The following is a 24,249-nucleotide window of genomic DNA, read 5'->3' as shown; positions in this document are numbered from 1 at the left end:
AATTGCCACATCACTCATTTTCAAATAGGTAATAATTGGTATAATTTCCACATAAATGATAGTTATTCCATAAAATTTTATCTAAATTAATCTTTTTCAAAATGTCTTCTTTTGTTCTCTATGAAGGTTCCAGTGCATTGGATCAAGATCATTCTTTACCCAATGAACCCATATTTGAAAAAAGTGAAACAGAAATTCCCACCTGTGGTACAGCATTGGATCAAACCATTGAGAGCAGTCCACCTGCTGCTGCTGTGCACCAGAGTGAGGAAGGCAGGGAGATCTTAGGAAGCAGTGAGAATGTTCCTAATCACTCTGAGGGAGAGTACACTCCAGGAGCTTGTAATGCCTCAAGTGTCCAAAATGGAATTGCGTTGGTTCATACTGACTCTTATGATCCAGAAGGCAAACACGGAGAGGATAATGACCATCTTCAACTTTCTATACAAGTTGTGGAAGGTGATAAGTATCAAGATGCATTAGGCAATACAGTAATTGAGTTGGAAAATGGAGAGGCAGAGGCATACAATGGTCTTTCACCAGTTCCCTCTCTTAACTGTGAAATAAGAGATGAGTTTGAAGTGTTAGATTCAGCACCTTTAGTGAAAAATTCCACTGGTGATACTGAGCTTGTCCATCAGAACGGCCAGGAATTAAAGAGGTCCTCTTCTGAAGATGAAGTTGTTAGAAAGAAACAAGATAATACTGACCAGGAAAGACAAATAGAAAATTCAACTGAAGATGCCACCTGTATTCCTGAGCGGATTTGTAGTGAACAAAATGGCAGTGATAGGGACAAAAACCGTGGAAGTTCTCCTGAACAGGTAGTGAGGCCAAAAGTTAGAAAAGTGATAAGTGCAAGTCAGGTGGACCAAGAAGTGGGTTTTAATAGGCATGAGGCTAAACAAAGAAGTGTTCAGAGATGGAGGGAGGCTTTGGAAGTTGAGGAGAGTGGCTCAGATGACCCCTTAATAAAATGTGAAGAATATGATGGAGAACATGACTGTATGTTCTTGGATCCACCCTACTCAAGAGTTACACAAAGGGAAACAGAACATCACCATGTAACACCTGAAAGTGGAGCCACAGCCGGAAGGCAAGAAGTTCGGGATAACAGCTTTTGGAATGGCTGTGGAGATTATTACCAACTCTATGACAAAGATGAAGATAGGTAAGTCCTCAGGAAGTACTTGGTCAGATTATGTTGAATAAAGTGGTTTATTTTTAGTGTGAGGCTTGATAGGCTCTTGGGTATGATCAGGAACTTAGATATTTTGACTTATAAATATTCTTAGCGAGCATTAATCCTTAGAATTTTTCATAGGTACTTTGTTCTAAACATTATAACAATCTACAGAAATTAGAAATTCAGATAATGATTATTAGTTATTAAGGGTAAAGATGCTAATTATTTCAATTCATAGTATTTCAATGAATGAAATGCAAAGTACCTGTTTGTTATATTAAAAAATTCTACATAAAGCCAGTTTGGGGTTTAAAAAGTGATTAAAATCACAGGAATTATTGACTAGTAATATTGCATTAAGCTTGCAAGTAGTTGTTAATGTCATCTATTTCCCTTTTTATTGGTTCTTCCTGTTGCTCTTCCTTTCATTAGGTTTACTTTTTATTTATTTATATTTGTTAGCATTTAAAAATTATCATCAACCACTATGTTTGTAAGTACTGCTATGTCCCCCAATAGTAACTGAGGAACTGAAGCATAAAGAATTAACTAACTTCTAAGGTTACAAAGTGACTGAATGATAAAGCTGGAATTTGAGTTCCTATTCTTAACTCCAGAGGCTGTGTTCTTCACTGTACTATGCTATTTTCAAGAGAATGTGTAACTTTTTTTATCCTCAGCATTCTGACTCCTTTTACATACACAATTCCTTTTTTTCCTCCTCCTAAACAATAGGATATCAGAACAAAATGGAGAATTTGTTTGTAAAACTGGTGAATTTTCACCTCCTCAGAGTCCAAACTTTCATGCATCCTTTTAAGCTGTTACAACCCTGACAGTGCAATTGTAAGATTTTATTAACTAGTAAAATAATCATCTTTTTTTTAACTAGATGGTAGCATAAAGGAAAAAATTTATCATTTCAAATATGAATGAACTTTACTTCATGTCATAAAATAGTGAATATTTGATTGTTAAGTATGAATTAAGTATAATATAGTATGTTCAACTTATTTTAGAAAACAACTAAAATATAATTTCTATTGCTATCATGAAGCTTATAAGCTTTAAGGGATAGCAGAAAATTTTAGTGTACTGTTTTTTAAGCTAAGAGTAAATTTAGTTAAGAAGTTTTGCTTGACTTCTGTTTTTTCAGTTTGATTCTACAGCTTTTTATTCAAAATCCACAAAATTATGAAAACAGAAATTGGCTACAAAAACTTGACCCAATGTTAACCTTCTTGATAGCTGATCTGAATCTGATCTAAAATGAGGCCCTTTTTTCAAGTATTCATGCATTTTAATACAGAAACATGAATCTGCTCAGTTATTAGTTGTTGGCCTGAATGCCTTGGGTGTTGTTAAGTAGTATTTCTAAACCTGGTGTGTATTGGGGGTGGGGGGCAGGGTATATCTAAATTCCTCAACATATTCAACCCTAAGATTTTTGGATTGGATTGTGAACCTCTCTTGTATCTCTAGGTTACTATGAAAGAAAAGGTCTTTGATAATCTATCTTTTGGAAAACATAAGGTTGTTGCATTTTTTTCTTAGTTATATTTTTGATTCTTAGAAGAAAATTGCTTAACTTGACTATGCCTTCACCATTGTGAGAACACTAATCAAAAATGGAAACCCCATAGTTTTGCTTGTTTTTTTATGGTCAGGTTGAATATCATATGATGAAGTTAGTGAAATATCATGTTTGTCAGCCCTCAGAAAAAGGGTAGTTTCTTTAGCTTCTGGGTTTGGATTTTTTTGTTTTGGTTCAAGGGCTTGAACCTTCCCCCAGCTATGGAAATGTTACTTTGCCTAGAAGGACTCTGGACTTTAAATGGTTATATGGTATTTTCTTAGTATATTTATTTGTAATTTTTTTCCTGAAGTGATACGTTAGCATTATTAATGATGACTGGTTTTCTTTGTTTGTTTGTTTATTTGCAGGGGAGGGCAGTTACTGGGGATTAAACTCAGGGGCACTCAACCAGTGAACCAGATACCCAGCCCTATTTTGTATTTTATTTGGAGACAGGGTCTCATTTAGTTGCTCACTTTTGCTGAGGCTAGCTTTCAATTTGCCATCCTCCTGTCTCAGCCTCTTGAGCCACTGGGATTACAGACATGTGTCACCGAATTCAGTGTTTTTTTTTTTTTTTTTAATTTTCCTAACAAATAGAATATACAGATAGGATAAACACTTACAGTTAATAGAAACATTAGTAACATTGACTTACAGAACTTGTATTAGGGTGTGCCATAACAATGGAACTGATTTTGTAGCATTATTTAAGACACATTGAAATGCTAGAAACAACTTGGTGTCTTTTTTTTTTTTTTTAAAGAGAGAAAGAGAGAGAATTTTAAAATATTTATTTATTTATTTTAGTTTTTTTGGCGGACATAACATCTCTGTTTGTATGTGGTGCTGGGGATCGAACCCAGGCCGCGCATGCCAGGCGAGCGTGCTACGGCTTGAGCCACATCCCCAGCCCCTGTTTTTTGTTTTTTAAGATCACAGAAATAAGTTCTGAAGCATAGTGCTTCTCCTTTCCATTCCACTTATATTTGCATACAAATATATATTTTAGGACCTTATTTCAGTAGTCAGAATAGTGTCAAGGAGTAATTTTATTTCTATGCTTCTTCATTCTGTTTTTCTATACTAACTCCCTTCCAAATATTATAGATGACCGAATGCCTTTTAATGTGATGCCTCTGAAGGTTAAAATTGAATAGCCATACCATTCTATTTAGTTTCATTTTGCCCCTTGTTCATCTACCTGATGTTTTACTGTTGCCCTGTGCAACGATGATATTAGCAGATTGGAGAAATAGGGAAATAGTGGCTCGACTTTTCTCAGTTTTTTGAGAAGCAAAGTATAAAGAGCTGATTCTCAATTTGCGTCTATGAGCTTTTGTTTTGTTTTGTTTTGTTTGAGTTGATTTATCTGCTGTGTAATACTAAAGGTGATATACTTGAAACATTTTTTTTTGGGGGGGGGGGTCATGGTTATATTATAAAAGTGATAAATCATGCTGGGATAGTGGCAGAAGACAGTAATCCCAGTGACTCCAGAGGCTGAGGCTCAGTGGTAGAGCACTTGCCAAGCATGTGTGAGGCCTTGGGTTTGATCCTCAGCACTGCATATAAATAAGTAAGTAAGTAAGTAAGTAGATGTCAGCCTCTTAAAAAAGACTAGGGATTAAAACTCAGTGGTGAAGAACATCTCTGGGTTCAAACCCAGTTCAAAATAAAATTTAAAAAAAATAAAAAGGCAACAAATAAAACACCAAGAACAAAATTTATTGTGACATTTTTTAGATATCAGAACTTGGGCTACTTTTTTTTAAATATGGATTTTTTTATATGTGGAAAAATATTTTTAAAAATGCATGATCGCCTTCTTCCCTGAAAAATTCTAAGGGATCACTTAATCACATCTGAAATGTTACACTCTGTGGGGATAAGCATTGCAGCTGGTAGCATTGCTCTAGGCTCCTTGACAGAAATGGAGCACTACCTTATTAAATTTGAACTGCAAAGGGAATTTTAATAGACAGCATATAATTACAAGACTTGGAATTAGACCAAAGAGTTAAGGTTAGCACCTTACACTTTTGAAATATACCCTGAGAACTTTAGTAACTGAGAATAAGATGTTGAGTTTAAAAAAAAAAACAAAAAAAACTTTCAGCAATACTAGTACCTGTTAACCTTGGGCCTGTTTTGAAGAGAGGCATGCCATCTGCTGACCATTCCTTATAGCACTCGAGGGGTTTTTTTAAGGGTTTTTCTGTTCCTAGGACTTAACTTTCCTTTGAAAATGTTAAAAAATAATAAAAATAATTAAGGGAAATGTCAGGACAACTATTTTTATTGGTATTATTGGGAGAATAAAATGAATATTTGCCATTTAGTTGATTTCAGCTTGATATATTGATTTCAATAAGGTTTATTGAAATTTTCTTAAGTACTAGGGTTTAATTCATGTGCTCTATAAATGTATGATAATAGTGATCCCTGTACACATAGTATTCAGCAGCCTTATGAAGAAGACAAAATTGTTGTCTTCTTGTTATGAAGAAACTCATTGTTGAGGCTATTAAGCTTTTTTATATTCTATATAAGTTAGTTGAGAGTCATGAAGAAAGAGGTCCCTTGACAACCACAGCAACAAATAAAACATCTATAAACAACCTAAACAAAGATCTTTAAGCACATGCTGCAACATTTTAGCAAACTTTTTATCTTGTTTCCAAGTTCACAGAAATTTAGTAGTAAACTATAGATAAATGAATGTGTTCCTCAGGCATGCTCGGAAGTTATTGTGTTACAACATCCTGGTATAAAGGGAAAAGAAAGTAATAAAAGATAGGCACAATTCGAAAAAGCGCAGACATCTAGGTCTTGTTAACTAAGTTTAAGTAGCCTTATATATTTGAATATACTCCATTTGTATCGGCATATTGCATCACAGTTCAATGTTAGTAGTGGTGAAATGTCCCAGAATGAAAATTATGTCAGATAACAAAATTTTCAAAAATTTCACTTTTCCTAGGTTCCTCTATAGAATTTCATAAAAAATGAGGTAAATGGCAGAAAAGACAAACCTATCATTTCCTTGGGGAATTAGGGAATGAAAGATTACTTGGATTGGTTTTACTTAGAAATCTTATTTCTGCCTGGAATTTATATCTAAAGTATTTTTGTCTGTCTGTAAATCACATATAATTTTACTTCTATATGAAAAATTTCCTTTGCTTCACAACTGAATGGATAAAGTGTTAACATTTGAGTAGGTTGTCTACTTTTGAATGTCACTTTAAATGCTTCTTGGGAACGATACCAATGAAAGACCATATGGAGTTCAAGGAGGTACTTTCTTTGGTTTTTACTTTGAGAATTTTAAAATGCTTAACTTACCTGCTTTTAAAATCCTATTTATTCTGTTGCTTTCTGGCAGTGAAAATATTTTTAAATCTTTTTGTTTTTCATTCCATATACTCCTGTCAATCTTAGTGGATAACTTTGTTTCCTTGCTTTCCTAGATAGGTTAAAATAAACGTGTACTTTGTCTCCTTTGTATTAGAATGTTATTTTTAATTTCTTCTTCAATAGAGAAGTAGTTTTTCTAATTCTGTGCTGATAATTACTTTGTGCCAATAGTTACTTCTGGCACCTTACTTATTTATTATCCTTACCCCTAGATTGTATCTTTCTTCCTCTCAAGCTTGAATTTTTTCTAAATCCTGGGCAAAACCTTCACTTTATCTTGCTCAGTTAACACTTGTCCTGTTTGTTTTCTCTTTCACTGCTAAATTTTTAGTGTTCATATTCCACATATAGTAACTGCCTTAAAATCCAATTTCCAATATTAGTTCTATATTCTCTAATATTAACAGTGACCTCCTAATTTCCACATCTGTTCATCTTTTCTCAGAATCCACTTTCCTTGACTTGTACTCTTCAGGCTATTTATTCATCCTTCCCTACAGTTTCTCTTCCATTGAGCTAGGTTGGTTTCTTCTTTGCTAACTCTCTTCTGGATATCAGAGGTCTGCCTTTTTCTTAAAGATTATTCATATAGTAAATATTTTAGGCTTTGTGGGCCAAAGGCAAAAATCAAGAATATTATGTATATAACCATGTAAAGTATAAAACAAACAAACTCATTTTCTAGGTCTTGAGAAGGCAGGCAGGTGACCTAACTTGATTCTCGGCCAGAGTGTAACCTCTGGTATAAAGGAAGACAAAAGTTTAGTGGGTCACCAGGAAGCTGATAATTGTTATTAAATATAGACAAACCGGAGGATGTAGAGTAGGTTTTCTTTGGTTAAAAAGGAAAATAGTAGTGTGCTGGTAGGAAATCCACTGAAATGTCTGAAGAGATGGATTATGTTATGAAAGAAATAATGGTTGTCTTTTTTAAAAGTTTGCTGTTTCCAAAAGTTGTACTTTTTGTCTGCAATATTCATCTAAATATCACTGTAGGCTTGAAAAGCGAATATTAATATCCCTATTTCATAGATGAGGAAATGTGACTTCACTGAAGTTTATTGCCCAAGCTTGCATCACTAGTAAGTAACTGAGACAGACCTTGTTCTTAGCAATATAGGGTTCCACCACCAGTGTTAAGGAAAAGGCAGTAGTGACTGGAACTTTCACCTGATGTTAAATAGTGCTTTGTTTCTTAAGTTCTTAAGTAAAGAAATTGCCCACAGTAGGATTTTTGTTTAATTTTTTTTAATATTAGAAAATCTGTATTATAATCGAATAGTCTCCTTTTACTAATTCTCTGAAGCAATTTAGATTTTTAGAGTTACAAATTGGTAATAGACATTAAGTTTGAAATTTGTCAGAGAAAATAACATTGACAATGAAATAGTAATAGAAATTGTTCATATACTAATATTTCTCACTCATCAGAAATGTAAAGTAACTTTTAGAACATACTTGAAAGTGTTAATTGTTGGCTCTTTTCAAAAAGCTAATTGTGAATTAAAATTTCTCTATTTAAAATCATGTGGTTGCACAGTCTTTAGTACCCTCCAAGAGTTTTTAAGCATTTTATTATTCAGGCTCCTTGGACACTACTGGTAAATTATTAAAGAACCTAGGACTTTGCACTTATAGAAAAGGGAAATTCCTTAGACCAATTAAATTAGTAGACTTTATTTGAGCAAAACAAAAACAATTCATAATTGGGCAGCTCCCAATTCAACACATACCAGCAATGTGATCAGGCAGCATTTGTAGAAAGATGGAGATGAGAAATGGAAAACAATTTAATTGACTACAGCTTAGTTTATTGGTTGGTCATTTGGTTACATCTTAGTTAATTGGCTGAAGGACTTCCTACAGCCAAGCAAAGCTTACTTCATATTATTAAATTCTATTGGTTTGCTTTGATGAACCCAGCTCAGATTACCAGTTCCATGAACTCCCACAAATTTTATTTAACACTTATGAAAAATAAATGATATGTTAAAGAAGCAGCTGTACTATATAATGAGTTGGACTGAAAAAGCAATAATTCTAGCTCATGAAATAATTGGAAAACAGAATCTGCAATTTTACATAGAAGGATCTTGAAAGAAATGAGGTGATCTAGTGAGGAAAATAGGGTGAAGTTGTTGTGAAGGGTCTTGATGGTGAGAAAAATTGTTTTGGCAAAATTTTATGATTTGGGACTAAGGTTTGGAATAGAGCGTTTGTCTAAGGGAAGAGTTGGTTGTATGAATGTTCTTGAATCATAGTGTAATGACTCATAATGGTTCTCAAAGAAGTTTAATGTTTTTATTATGTATGCCAGTATTTCAAAAGTGGGTGCCATAGAATTGGGGATATAGCTCAGTTGGTAGAATGCTTGCCTTGCATGCACTAGGCCCTGGGTTCAATCCCAAGCACCACCAAAAAAAAAAAAAAAGAAAAGTGGGTGAAGGACATCAAGTGGTACATAGAAGTGTTTTTATTTTTATCATTGTTTATTTATTTGAGAATTTTTAAAAATATAGCTGGCACATTAAACCTGGGATTTATTGATGTCTTATTATTTTCCAGGCCCTCTTAAAGTGATTGATAAATTATACTTATCCCTCACGTGAACTCACCAAGTTACTAGATACTGCATTATATGTACATGATAGTGAGGATATAATTGTGGGGAGCCACAGTGAATGACCACACCCTTCCAGTCCTGATGCCTCAGATTCTGACCAACCACTGCATTCACTGTGGCTTGGGCGGGGTCTAGCTCCAATGATAAGGAGTCTTCTTTGTGGGATGTGCCTCTAGGGTTGACTTACACTCACTTGTTCCTTGTAATCCTGCCCCTTCTGCCCGTTTTTGGATAGAACTTTCTAAGAACAAGAGTCCCCCCAATAAAAGCTCACTTCCGGATGTATTGCCTCTCTTGTCAGCCTCTTGTGACTTTCTCTTGCTCTCTCTTTTGGGGAGCCTGAGGCTGAGAGCGGGGAAGCCATCTTGAAGCTTGTGTAAAGGTAAATTGTAAAGGTAAAACTGTGTTTTATTTGGTGTCCCTGAAAATTCACACAAGTGATCTTAAGTTCAGCTGCCCACTCTGTTTGAGGGCAGCATATAATGGTACAGAGAAGTTTTCAGTGCTAGTAAGTGGTAGGTTCAAGTCCAGAAAAGCTAACTGCAGAACCTGTATTCTCACCTGTTGTTCCTTAGGACACAGTGTTGTTTTTTGTTTTGTTTTGTTTTTTATGAAATTTATTTTTTATTTTTAAGTGGATACAATATCTTTATTTTACATTTATATAGTGCCAAAGATCAAACTCAGTACCTCGTACTTGCTAGGTGAGCACTCTACCACTGAGCCACAACCCCAGCCCAGGACACAGTGTTTTTATGCAACTGTAGCAAAATCCTGAAGATGATCAGTACATGGCTTAAGTTTTTGAAATACTGCTTTAAGAAAAAAAAGAGCTATTAAAGGTTTTTGGAGTATTACACTATAAATGTATCATTTAATAGAAGTTGAAAAGAAATTATATTGTTACTTAGGATGGATTTTTTTTAAGTGAGTTGAAGGAATAGGATTAAATTCAGGAAGATCAATTAAGAGTTGACTAGAGAGGTCTAGGTTTGGATAAAAGCACTGAACCAGATAACTTTTTTTTTTTAAGTAGAAATAGGGGAGGTACATAAGAGTGTTTGCGCAAAAAAGAATGAAAAGTAAGAAAGTACTTAAACATGAAAGATTAGGGAAGAATCAAAGATAAGTGGTTTTTTAAATGAGAGCATGGTAATGCCATTAGCAAATAGGAAATTGAGGAAAGAGACTCATTTAGAAATGAATTTCATAATAAAAATATAACTTTTGAAAGGAGGATGAGAAATCTAAAAAATGATCAATGAGCAGTTAACAATCATTAAAAAAATAACATCTGTACATTCAGATGTTGTCTCCTTAGAGGTGAGGGTTATGTGTAATGAGTAATAATAACATAGACACAGGATCTGCAAGCTTTTTAAAAAAGGGTCAGATAGTCAATATTTAAGGCTTTGCTGACCAAGAGGCAGAACCAAGATAAACGTGTAAAACTATTTTTAGTTCACAATTTAAATAGGTAGTAGGGCTAGGTTTGACCCAAAGTTTGTAGTTTGCTAATCTTTGACATAGATTTCTTAAAATAAATTGACTTTTGAACCCAGGGGCATTTAACCACTGAGCCACATCCCCAGCCCTTTTTTTATTTTTCATTTTGAAACAGGGTCTTGCTAGGTTGCTGACCCTGGCTTTGAACTTGCCATCCTCCTGCCTCAGCCTCTCAAGCAGCTGGGATTACAGGCATGTGCCGTAGTGTCCGGCTGCCATTCCTTTTGCATTGACATTTAGAGCTATTCCATATTTATTTCATTAATCTGGGAAAGTACAGAAGTTTTATTTGTTATGTTTCTGGACAGGCTGTATTCTTGAGTTAAATATTTTAAATGTGGTCTTTTATATAAGTAAGTTGGAAATTGCTACTTTACACAGAAATCTTATATTGTTAAAAATATATCAAAATTGAAGTTAGTAATTTAGGAAACTTCGTAGTCAAGGAATCTTAAAGGAGTTTAATAAACTCCTTTAAAACTATATCTTGTTTTAGATATTGATGCTTATATAAGTCTAGAAATGGTTTACTTGATCTTAGATTATTCTTTGGGTCACAGAACATTTCACAGAACACAAATTACTTTGGCTCGTACCCAACTGAATATTCTTTAGTTGCTGTACCTAACTATATTGCATTCCTTCTCTAGGATATTTGTACCCTGCTACCCATTGTTGACTCAAAATTGGAAGTTGGTTATTTTTATTTTTTAATTTTTTGCTTCTAATAAACCTCTTGGAGCTTAGATTAGTGCTGCTCTGCTGTTTATAAATAGCATCTTGATCTCTTGATTCATCTTTCTATAAAAGGAGGAACTCACTAGATATTTATAGCATTATATCATGTAATTTTCTACCAATTATCACTTCCTTCCAAAATATGAGCTAAGATAAAATTCCCAGTTACTGCCAAAAGAGAAACAAGCAAGCAGCCCCCTCCCCCAAAAAAGTAAAATAAAACCAGATTAGCCAAATGAAATTTTCTGAGTTTTATGAAGTTCATTATTAATCCTCTTTATTTTACCTTTTGTTTCCCTATCTAAATATTCTGTTGAACTAAAATTCATTTTTTGTTCAGTGCTCCTTCTTAGGAATTTGAATATCCTTTTAAAAGTGTTTTGTGCTGAGCACGGTGGCACAAGCCTTAATCCCAGTGGCTCCACAGGCAGGAGGACTGCAAGTTCAAAACCAACCTCAGCAGTTTAGTGAGGCACTAAGCAACTGAGTGAGATCCTGTCCCTAAATAAAATACAAAATAGAGTGGGAGATGTGGCTCAGTGGTCAAGTGCCCCTGGGTTCAATCCCTGGTACCAAAAATAAAAAAAAATAAAATAAAAATTGTGGTTTTTTTTATGGTAGTAGTTGAAATTTATACACAGAATGTAAGTAATTACATGTCAGTATGTAATTAGAAAGTTATTTCAGTCAGATCAGGTGAGCAATAAATTTATTATTTAATCCAGATAGCATTTGTGATTACCAAATTTTATTTAAAATATTATTTAAAAATACATCAAAACTATTGAAAGCCTATACGTAAGCACAATGGAGTTATATGCGTCAGTAAAAGAAAAAAATAACGTGACATGTCTGCAATTTGCCGTATGCCCTGATCATTTGAAAGAATTAATTCTGCTGAATCTATTTCTGAATTTTTAAAAAATGTTTTAAAAATTGAATTAACACCTAAGCATCTGTGACATCAGCTATCCCTTCTATACCGTGCTGCCTGGTTAATATTTCTAATGATAAAACTAACTGAACATGTAATGATGGTATATTTTATTTCTGTTTTGATTTGCAGTTCAGAATGTAGTGATGGGGAATGGTCTGCTTCTTTGCCTCATCGATTTTCTGGTACAGAAAAAGATCAGTCCTCAAGTGATGAAAGCTGGGAGACTCTGCCAGGAAAAGATGAGAATGAACCTGAGCTGCAGAGTGATAGCAGTGGCCCTGAAGAAGAAAACCAAGAATTATCTCTTCAGGAAGGGTATGTTAAAACAGTGAGATTTACCTTCTTATTTGTTTTTTGATGTGTATTGTACAGTAATGGTATATATCACATTTAAATGTTGGGTATGCCTCTGAATACCTTTTTAGAACCCATTCAGAACCAACAGGCTCTACTGATTTTTTTCATGATGCTTTTAAAAGGGACAATTAAGAATACTAGTCAGTATCTTCTACAGAAATATAATGTATGCTGTCACTTTGCTTTTTAAGGAAAATGTGTACATTTAAAAGGTCCATTTAAGCTGCATGAGGTGGCATATGCCTGTGATCCCAGCAACTCTGGAGGGCAAGGCAGGAGGTTCACAAGTTCAAGACAAGCCCCAGCAACTTATCAAGACCCTAAGCAACTTAGTGAGACTCTATCTCAAAAAATAAAAGGGGCTGGGGATGTAGCTTAGTGGTAAAGTGCCCCTGGGTTCAATCCCCAGTACCTAGTACAAGAAAAACAGATAAATAAGATAAAAGGTCAATTTAGTTGAGTTAGGAATGAATAAATTACAGTTGCCATTGCTATACATGTGAAGCATTGGCTAAAGAGAATGGGCAACCTCAAGAGGGAAATCAGTGATTGTTTCACAGAAATGGAAACAGTTGCAAAAATTAAAGATCTAATATTCTTGTCTGATTGCATTGGATGATATCATCAAAACATCAGTGAATGATGATAAACATCTTAGACTTTTCCTAACTCTAATGGAAGTGCTCCTAGTCTAAGTGTTGTTCAACTTACACTGTGAAGGGCCAGATAATATTTTTTACTTCATATGCCAGTTTCTGTTGCAGCTTCTCAGACTTCTGTTGTATAAAGTAGCTATAGGCAATATGCAAATGAATGGTTGTAGCTGTGGTTCCAATACAGTTTATTTACAAAAGGAGGTTGTAAATAACCTGTGGCCCATGATGTACCATTACTTATTCTAGTATTTCCCCAGTACGAATGATCTTGGTTTTTAGGTTGATTTCTTTCTTCAACATAAGAGCATGTATGTGCCTACACTCACAGGTTCTTTTTTAAATCACTAAAGAAATATGTACCTTTTATTATTATATGGGTTTTGTTGACTGTATTAAAGTCCTTTTAGCATCAGTGGAAATGATCATAATGATTTTCCACTTTTGACCTGATGATCTTGAGGAATTATTCTCATTAGATTTGCTAATATTCAACTACCCATGCTCTTTGAATAAACCAAACATGATCACATAGACATAGTTTAATGTTGGATTCTGTTGCTGTTATTTTGCTTAGTACTTTTGAGATCCTTAAAAGTAGGCATTGTTTCTACAATTTGGTTTCAGTATCAGTTTGGTATTTGCTTTGCTAAATAAAACATGTACTTTTCTATTATCTGCATCAGTTGTTTAAATAGCTTAATTATTCCTTTAAAGTTTGTTAATATTTGCTTGTGAAATGATCTAGGTTTAGTGTAGGGGGGAATATCTTTTTAGATAATTTTAGTTTTTTCCCATGATAACTGGTTGGTTTCTAATATTTATTATCTCATTGTCTCTATTGTGGTGAATTGTTTTCTAAAAAAAAAAAAGTACTCTTTCATCCTGTACTAGTATTAAAATTTGTGCTTCTCAAACTATATAAATTTCCTGCTTGATATTAATGCTCTAAGAAAATCTAGGTAGGATAGACAGATAATAAATAAGATATAAATACAATAAGTTACAAACTGTGATAATACTACAATGGAAATACAACAGCAATGTGCCAAAAGATAACTAATAGGGTTACTCTTTTGAAAACAAAAGATTAGACACTAAGCAAATCAGTATGGAGTTTCCTCAAAAGACTAGGAATATATGATATATCACTATATGATCCAGTAATACCACTCCCTGCTATTTGTCCTAAAGAATTAAAATTAGCAAACTGTAGTAATAAATATGCATTCTTATGTTTATAGCAGCACAATTCACAATAGCCAAATTATGAACCAACCTAAGTATCTGTCAGTGGATGAATGGATAAAGAAAATGTGGTATATGGGCACAATGAAGTTTTATTCAGCCATAAAGAAAAATGAATGAAATTATGTTATTTATAGAAAAATGGATTGAACTTGAAAGCATTATTTTAAGCAAAATAGGTCAAACTCAGAAAGTCAAGGATCCTATGTATTATCTCTTATGTGGAAGCTAAAGATAAAAAAAGAGGAAAAGAGTGGTGGGAGATGAGTAGAGAAAGGGGATTAGAAGGAGGGAAAAAACGGAGGAAATGATGTTGACCAAATTATATTGTATGCATGTATTAATATGTAAAAATAAATCTATTATGTGTAATTATAACACATCAATAAAAATATGGAAAAATTTAAAAAGAAAGTAAAAGGTTAGAGATATTTCAGGGGCTGGGGATATCGCTTAGTTGGTAGAGTGCTTTTCTCACATGCACAAGGCCCTGGGTTCAATCCCAAGCATCACACACACACAAAAAAAAAAAAAGAAAAGAAAAAGAAAAAAAAAAGAAAAGAAAGAAAGAAAAGAAAAAAGAGAAAAAAAGAAAGAAAGAAAGAAAATGATATTTCAGGCAAATACTAACAACAACAACAAAAAACCTGAAAACATTGCATAACATTTACAAAGTAGACTTAAAAGACAAACATTATTAGAGAGAAATAAAGTCACAACTGAAGGTAATAAACCCAACTTACCAGGGAAATAAATGTACCAATTCTAAACTTGAATGCATCTACTGACATGGAGTCAAATTATACAAATCAAAATTTGACCAAACTATACGCAAAATTTACCATCTTACTAGGAAATTTTTACATACCTATCTCGATTACTAATAATTCATGGATATTAAAAGCTCTATCTTTAGCAGACTTGTGTAAGTTAAGCATGATTTAATGAAGATTGCATTCTCAGAAATACACAAAGAACAATTATAAAAACCAGATATGTACCATTCTACTAAGTACAAGTTAACACTCTCCAAAGAATCAAATATGCAAACTGTATTCTCTGACTACAATTAACTTAGAAGAAAAAACAAAAGCATAAGTTTTTTTAAAAAAAAATACTTATACATATGGTTATTCTTTCTTTAAATAACCAGTAGAACAAAGAAGAAAGTATAATAGAAATTTAAAATTGTTTACAACTCAATGATAATAAACATACCATCAGTCAAAACTTGTAGAATACAGTGAAAATTATATTCAAAGGAAACTTTATGATCATAAATGCTGTGTTAGAAAAGAAGAAAAAGTGGCTGGGCATGGTAGTATGTACCTGTAATCCTAGCAACTCTAGAAGCTAAGGCAGGAGGATTTCAAGTTTAAAGCCAGCCTCAGCAATTGAGTGACACCTTAAGCAACTTAGCAAGACCCTGTCTCAAAAGAAAAAGAAAAAGGTTTGGGGATGTAGTTCAGTGATTATGTGCCCCTGGGTTCAATCCCTGGTACCAAAAAATAAGAAAGAAAAGAAGAAAAGCTAACAATGAAGGAGCTGTGCATTTAACTTAAAATAGAAAAGGAATATTAGAATAAAGAAAATAATAGGAGATAAGAATTAGTATTAATAAAACTATGAGTAAACATCGATGAAGTAGAAAAAAAGTTGAAGACCAAAGAAGCCATAAGTTTAACAAGTAGACAAAGATTGGATAGAACTGAAAATAGTACTGTAAAATTTTGTGTGGTGAATTTGAAGACTTTCAAGATATTGACAAGTTACTAGAAAAACAACTTACCAAACTTAAGAGGAAAACGGAGGTCTAAATAATTAAAAATATGGAATTAATTATTTAAAATGTTCTCATATATCAAAAATATGGAATCAATTGTTTAAAATGTTCTCATATCAGATCATAGCTGATCTGAATGATTTTAGAGCTGAATTCTCTTTAATAATGAATTCCAGGGTCAAATCACTTCATTCTTATGTAAATTATTTCCAGAGAATAAAAAAAGAACTACATCTTCAAATTAATTCTATGAAAGTCCAGTGTAACCCTAATTTAAAAAGTGTATGTGAAAAAAATTAAGCTTATTTTATTTATTAAAATAGATTCAAAATCTTAAAAATTACTGGGAATTTGAATATTTAATTTTTTTTAAAGAAAGATAAATTACCAATCTTAGTTTATTCCAGAAATGTGAAGGTAGAGTCACATAGAAGATCTGTAATTATTATTCATCACATTAACAAAATACAGGAGAAAATCCATATTATATAGTCTATAGATGCAATGAAAAAAATTACTTAGTACTGTATGATGGAAACTCAAATTAAGATTGGAATGGTATTTCCTTGACCAAGGAATGGCATGTCTTTGCTATTATTGTATTTACAGCAATAATAGCAAAATCTGTAGAAATTATTTTTAACAAGAAAATATTAAAAATTTTCCTTCCTTGAATTTAAATTAGTAGTTAAGAAAAGTTTGCTCATTAGCATTGTTTTTATAACCTTCCTAGTGGAGGTCTTACCATGGTACACTGGGAAAATAATAAAAGGCAAGATATAAAAGGAAGAAAATAAATTGCTGTAAATATATTTGAAGTTTTTGAAAAATTTAAAATTATAGTCTTTCATTCCCTTGGGATATTTGTTTCTGCCACTAACTCTACAAAATTGAAGATACTTTTGACCTACTATTCAGAATCTTATTTATTTGTTTTAATTTATAAAGAATTGATATTTATTTATTTGGCTTATGGTTTTGGAGGCTGGGAAGTCCAAGAGCCTGGCATTGGCATCTAATGAGGGCTGTTTTCTTACTTTATAGCATGGTAGAGGACATCACATGGTGAGACAGAGCAAGCATGCCAGCTGGTTACAATCACCCATGCTATCGTGGTGTTCCACCCTCTTAACCTCATCTAAATCTAATTGCCCCTCAAAGACCCCAAAGTAGCATATGAATTTGGGGGTTAAATTCCCATTATGTGAACTTTAAAATTAAAACCATGGCTGGACCCATTGCTTCCCCTCTGCAGGTGCTGTTTTTCTTCTCCCAGCTGTTCCTTACCTTGCAGCCTGCTATTATGACTGTTTCCCCATCCCCACAGAACCATTTTCTCCTTGGAATTCCTGCCCCTGTCTCTATCTGCTCCCTCAGTCCTTCTAATCCTCTTTGAGGCTGTGCAGAGAGCATAGTGGGATCTGAGAGGATATGAAGTAGGAACATGAATGAATATTTTTTCTTGAGGTGGTTAGGCCTTTCTTTTTAATTAAATTTATTTTTAACATACATAAAATTGAGCATATTAAGGGGTACCATGTGTTATTTCAAATACATTTATACACTGTGTAATGGTTGAAAAAAATTAAACATAGCTACCTCCTGAAACATTTTTCATTTCTTTATGGTGAAAGCATTCAAAATTCTTTTTTACCAGATGTTTGAAATATATATCATTTAAATGTTATAGTCTCCTTACTATGTAGTAACATACCAGAACTTCTTATTCTTATCTAACCTCACCCTAGCACCCATAGATTAAATAATCACCTTCTCTCCTGCACCAGTTCTTTTCTTTTATTTCCTTTTTTAAATCAAGCCAATTGTAGTCTCAGCATAGTACCAGTCTTCTTACCTAGTAAATTTTGTGTTAAATGGTAGGAATTGGTTTGTAACATGTTGATAGCATGTCTTATCCCAATAATTTTCTTCTTTTATAACTGTTAAGTGAATCATTAAGTCAGGCATGGTGGCACATGCCTATAATCCCAGTGATACAGAAAACTGAGACAGGACATAGCTCAGTGGTAATGTGCTAAAAGAAATGTATTTTTTGTTGGAGTACATTAGAAATAACAAAAATTTCCAAGGACTTTTCCATATTTAACAATTGAATTTTTTTAAAGCTATTTTCAAGAATTTATTATTATATTCACAACATCAGATAGAGAGTACCCGTTATTGTGAAGTATGTGTTAGAGGGTGAGGCTACATGATGAGTCACAACACTATGCCCTTTAGAGCTCCCACTCTAGTGGAGGAGATGGATGAGTCACCAGATGAGCTATAATATGGTGTGATCAGTGCTGCCATCAAGATGTGAATCAAGAACCGTTAGAAATTTTGAGTTTAACCTTGTATCTCTATTCCATTTTGGGATTAATTTTTCATTGGGTCTAATTATGCTACACAAAAGGAAAACATCCACTTTATATATTAAATATTAAAATTTAAAGGAAATAAGCATATTTGTTGTGCTCATTTCACTGGTTTTATTAGACTGGCCATATTAGGTGCCAAGTCTCAAGTCTGTTTTATTAAATTTTCAGTTTAGTATTAGAAATTACTTTTAAAATTTTCATTGGTTTGGGTACATAAAGAGCTTCCATTTCTGTGTATTTAAAATACATTGATTCTTACATGTAGATATTGTCTGAGTCTCTTTAAACATAATAGTCTCTAGTATCTACTCAGGGATTGCTCTTAGTACCCTCTGCCTATATCAGAATCTATGAATGCTCAAGTCCCTTCTATAAAATGGTATAGTTATTTGCATACAGTCTATACACATTCTCCCATATATTTTATTTTTCCAATTTTGCAGGGTTTGGGATTTAACCCAAGGCCTCCTACATGCTAAGCAAGCATTCTACTACTGACCCTACCCATCCCATATATTTTAAATTATCTAGATTACTTACAACACCGAATACAATGTCAATGCTATGTAAATGATGGTTGTAATTTATTAAATAAGGAATAATGACAAGGGGAAAGTCTGTATATACTTAGTATAGTCACTTTTTTTTTTCTGAGTATTTTTAGTCTAGGTTGGTTAAAACCTTCAATGTAGAACCTAAGGATACAGAGGGCCAAGTGTATACATCATTTTTACTCCTCTAAGTTAAGCTTGCACCAAATATTAACAGAACTCTAATGAGTTTCTCTTGAATCTGAAATATATGAATTGTATATTTTACAAAATACATTTATCAAAAATATATATGGTTGAATAATCACATCTGTTAAGGCCAAAACTAAAATTCAACTTTGCCAAGAATTTGCTCTAATATTAACCTCCTTTTACATTCTAAAAGGCATACCAATTCTAAAAGTACCTTCTGTTCAGTTATTTGCAGTCTGAAAAATTGATAATTTAGGAAGACCAGATTTTCAAAATTAGTCTTTTATACTGATGTAATGCCAAATTACAGTTTTGCTCATATTTTTTCCTATTTAGACTTGCTCTTAGAGAGTGAACAGCCTTATTTGAGCAATCTGTGACTACATCTAGATTTAATTAATTAATTTATTTTTATTTGATTTTTTTTTTTTTTTTTTTTTTTAGTTTTAGTTTTAGGTGGACACAATATCTTTATTTTATTTTTATGTGGTGCTGAGGATTGAACCCAGTGCCTCATGTGCATGCTAGGGCACTTTACCACTGAGCCACAACCCCAGCCCCTAGATTTTATTTTATTTTACTTTAAATATTTATTTTTTAGTTGTAGTTGGACACAACGCCTTTATTTCACTTGTTTATTTTTGTATGTGGTGCAAAGGATCAAACCCAGGGTCTTGCACATGTGATATGAGCGCTCTACCGCTGAGCCACAAACTCAGCCCCGAGATTTTACTTTTTAACAGTAATTTTTGAGTAACTGTTTAATAAACTAGTTTTTATATTACCAAGATAAATGTAGGTCCAAAAGTCTTCTTCTAGTTAATATATATTTTGCATCCAGAATATATTCATTAGGAATGATGGGGTACATTCAATGTCAAATGCATAATTGTGATGGACTGATTATATCTATCAAGAAATGACTAATGTCTGAAGTGGAGCAAAGAGAAAATTAGAAGATAATAATAAATTAATACATTTTCAGAATTCTGACTTGTTCATATAATAGGGCTTTGACCAAAGGGAAAAAGGGACTCTTGTGGTTGAAGTTAAGAAAACCTTCAAGATTTGAACATTTGTTAAATTTTAGACACCTTTTAGTTTTAGCTATATTTGAAATTGATATACAAACAACTCCTTATTCATTGGTCAGATGACCCACATAACTGCTCATTTCACTCTTGTAGTTTATAGTAATTGAAAAGATGATTCTGAAATATGATTAGTAAGAGTGAATACAGCTTTACCTTTTAATGATACAGGCTTTAGTGTTTTAGAAATATTTAATGAATTGCTAATAATTTATTGCCAAGTAGTGCTTTCTGGTTTAACTTATTTTGCTAAACAGATAAAATAAAATTACATTTTAAGAATACAGATTCTGCGAGGTGTGGTAGTGCACGCCTATTATCCCAGGGGCTCCTGAGGCTGAGACAAAAGGATCCCCAGTTCAAAGCCAGCCTCAGAAAAAGCAAGGTGCTAAGCAACTCAGTGAGACCCTGTCTCTAAATAAAAAAATAAAAAATAGAGTTGGAGATGTGGCTTAGTAGTAGAGTGCCCCCTGAGTTCAATCCCTGGTAACTCTCCCTGCTGCCCCCACCCCCCAAAAAAAGAATACAGAGTCTAATATACCTGCTAAAAAGTGAATTTGTGTAACGTGAGGAAAATAAAACAACAACAATGGGGGGGGGAATAACAACAGTATAACCAATTTCCTTTGTGAATTTCCAAAGATATTCTATTTATATAAAAGCATATGTGCACTTCTTTATTTTTTTATACAACTGGTAGCACATTGTATCTATGAACACTTTCCTTTTGTTTTTGTTTTGTTCGTAGATCTATTTTTTAATTGTTCTGTATTCATACATAAGGATTTCTTTCATTCTTTTAAAAAATCTTCGTAGTATGGTATACTAATTTTCATTGGTAAACACTTAAATTTTTTCAGTTTGGGCTTTAATAGGTATGAACATTGTACATACTTTTTGAGAAGTATCTAAAAGCAGACTCTTAATTTATAGCTATTAACATTTCTTTACAAAGGTTGTTATATCAGTTATATCAGTTACTTTTTTATCAACAGTGTATTATCAATTTTTTTTACATTTACCAATCATTGAAAAATGTATTTTACTGTTTAGTTTACATTATGCATGAGGTAAAGCATCTCTTCATATATTTAATAGCTATTTAAATTTCCTTTTCTGGCAAATAATTACATCCTTTGCTCCCTTCTCTTGCTATGTGTTGATCTTTTCCTTAGTGGTTTGCTTTTACATCTCTCTATATATATACATTTATTTTTATATTTTCTTTAATATGTATATTGTGAATTTTAGCAATCTCTTTATGGCTTCAAGATTTTTCATTGTGCTTAGGAGCTTAGGATGACATGAGACTTGTAAAAATTTCTCCCATGATTTTTCGTAGTTCTTTTATATGTTAGTGATAATGGTAGTGGAATATGTATGCACATGGATTTCAAAACAGAAAGTTGTTTTTTTTTTTTATGTACCCAAGATTAAGCCCAGGGCTGCTTAACCACTGAGCCACATCCCCAGCCTTTTTTGTATTTATTTAGAGACAGGGTCTTGCCAAGTTGCTTAGAGCCTTGCTAAGTTGCTGAACTCGCAATCCTCCTGCCACATCCTCCCAAGCTGCTAGGATTATACGCATGCACCACCATGCCTGGCAAGAAAGTAATTTATTTAAGGATAGTTACTTAGGGATTAAACCTCTCTGCCTCCAGGTGAGCATCCAGTTTTCAAAATATCATCTTTAGCTAGTCCTTTTCCTTCTGTTTTAAAGTGTTCCCTTTACCTCCTATTTTCTTGGTCTGTACCATTGATTTGTCTATCCCTGTTTCTGTGAACTTATATTCTACTGAAAATAAACAAATAAGAAAATATTAGGTAAAAACAAATTCTACAATTTAAATCAGCAGAATGCTGTGGTAGCTAGTAACTGGAGAGCTACTTAAATACAGTGTTAAGATATGTTTAAGGAGGTGGCATGCAATGTGACATTAATATCAAGAAGGGAATAACAATGTGAAAATATGGCAAAAAAAAATTCAGGTGGAAGAAATATCCCTAAGATAGAAGTGATCTCCATGTGCTCCAAGAATAAACAAAAGGATTAGGAACATAATAGACCAGAGACAAGTGTGGGCAGAAATGATGGTGGAGAAGTGGGATGCAAAGAAAGCATGAATTACGTAGGCACTTTTAGGCCAGGTTGAGGAATGTAGATTTTAACTGTGAAGGGAAACCACTCAAAAACAATGTTTAAAAATTTAAGTAGTCTAATATGGATTTCTCGTATTTTTCTCCTGCACAAAAGGAAGAAATGTAGGAGAACAGCACAGACAGTGCATAAACCAAAGAAACATGTTTTTGTGTAATTAGGAACTTTCTATACACATATGACCCTGTAACAAATTTGTTACCTTTTTAAATAATTTTGTTTTTAAGGAAAATAGTTTTTTAGAATCATAGGAGTACCAAAAGCTTAGTACTTCAAAAACAGTGTTCAGTTGCAGTAAATAGAATTCTTTAAAATAAAGAATGTTAATGCCAGGCATGGTGGTGCATGTGTAATCCCAGCAGCTCAGGAGGCTGAGGCAGGGGAATCACAGGTTCGAAGCTAGCCTCCATAACCTTAGCAAGGCTATGAGCAATCTGCTGAGACCCTGTCTCAAAATAAAAAATATAAAGGGTTGGGGATATGGCTCAGTAGTTAAATGCCTTTAGGTTCAATCCCTGGTACAAAAAAACCCAAAATGTTAATGATATATTTTAAATAATATTTTTTCTTCCTTTAAAATGTTTGTGTTAGGGAACAGACATCTTTGGAAGAGGGAGAAATTCCTTGGTTACAGTACAATGAAGTCAATGAAAGCAGCAGTGATGAGGGCAATGAGCCTGCCAATGAATTTGCACAACCAGAAGCTTTCATGTTAGATGGTAACAACAACCTTGAGGACGACTCCAGTGTGAGTGAAGACTTAGATGTGGACTGGAGGTATGTAGCTCAGTGTGATGAGTATGTGTCATTGCTCAGGGTACAATTCATTCAGGATTCTGAATTGTAAGAATTGAATTTCTGAGGTAAAGGGTATTCTAATTTTCCCATCTACTAATTGTCTCCTCCTTCAAAGCTCATTTCAGATGACACTTTGGACACGGACTTTCCTTTTCCTCCAGCTGGAGACCTCTTCCTTCTTCGATCTATAGCTCTCATGAAGTTCACCTTTTAACCTAGTTATTTATATACTTCTCAGGGATTTGAACTTTAGGGTTTTTTTTTTTTTTTTACCAAATGTGGGCTGTAGCACTTAGCATAATCATCCTTTTTTTTTTTTTTTGGCAGGGCGGGGGGGGGGGGGTACCGGGGATGGAACTCAGGGGGCACTCAACCACTGAGCCACATCCCTAACCCTATTTTGTATTTTACTTAAGAGACAGGATCTCACTGAGTTGCTTAGTGCCTTGCTTTTGCTGAAGCTAGCTTTGAACTCTCCATCCTCTTGCCTCAGCCTCCTGAGCCACTGGGATTATAGGCATTCGCCATCACACCCAGCAGCATAATCTTTTTTTTAAAAAAAATTGGTTCTGAATGAATACTACTTGAAGAAATTAAAACCTGTGATTCAATCATAGGAATCTTAAGAATATTGTTATCATTCTCTGTCCTTCCTTTTCCTTGTCTGTATGTAGAATATGGAAGATAATTTTATTTTATTTCATTTCATTTTATTTTGGCACCAGAGCTTGAACCCAGGGGGCTTAATCACTTAAACCACATACCCTGTCCTTTTTATTTTTTTATTTTTAGACAGGGTCTCACTAAGCTAGCTACTTTTTTCTATTTCTTCAGACAAGAAACTCACCGTCTCCTTGAGATCCTTTATCCTTTCCTATTACTCCCTAGGAGGGGAAAATCATTTACGTAAAACAAACTTTTGTCAATAATTTTGTGGATGTAGAAGTGGGGTTTTATCAAAGGCATGTAATTTAAAATTTCACCTTAAATATTCCTGTTCTCAAATGCATTTTCTGATTTGCCAAACATAATAGAGAATCAGTTGATCCTG

General features: G+C 33.5%; 1 protein-coding gene across 1 annotated transcript in view; it reads left to right on the top strand.

Moving 5' to 3' along the window:
* Positions 1-24,249, top strand: part of Pja2 (praja ring finger ubiquitin ligase 2) — a 70,803-nt gene that overhangs the window by 28,000 nt on the left and 18,554 nt on the right. Inside the window, exons 4-6 of the mRNA XM_005327221.3 lie at positions 127-1,171; positions 12,116-12,301; positions 22,992-23,177. Of these exons, the coding sequence (XP_005327278.2) occupies positions 127-1,171; positions 12,116-12,301; positions 22,992-23,177 (1,417 nt within the window). The remainder of the gene's footprint in view (positions 1-126; positions 1,172-12,115; positions 12,302-22,991; positions 23,178-24,249) is intronic.

Source organism: Ictidomys tridecemlineatus, chromosome 1 (genome assembly GCF_052094955.1).
Source record: "Ictidomys tridecemlineatus isolate mIctTri1 chromosome 1, mIctTri1.hap1, whole genome shotgun sequence".
NCBI classification, from domain to species: Eukaryota; Metazoa; Chordata; class Mammalia; order Rodentia; family Sciuridae; genus Ictidomys; species Ictidomys tridecemlineatus.
Note: the sequence above shows the minus strand (reverse complement) of the source record. Positions and strands in the feature narration are given on the sequence as shown.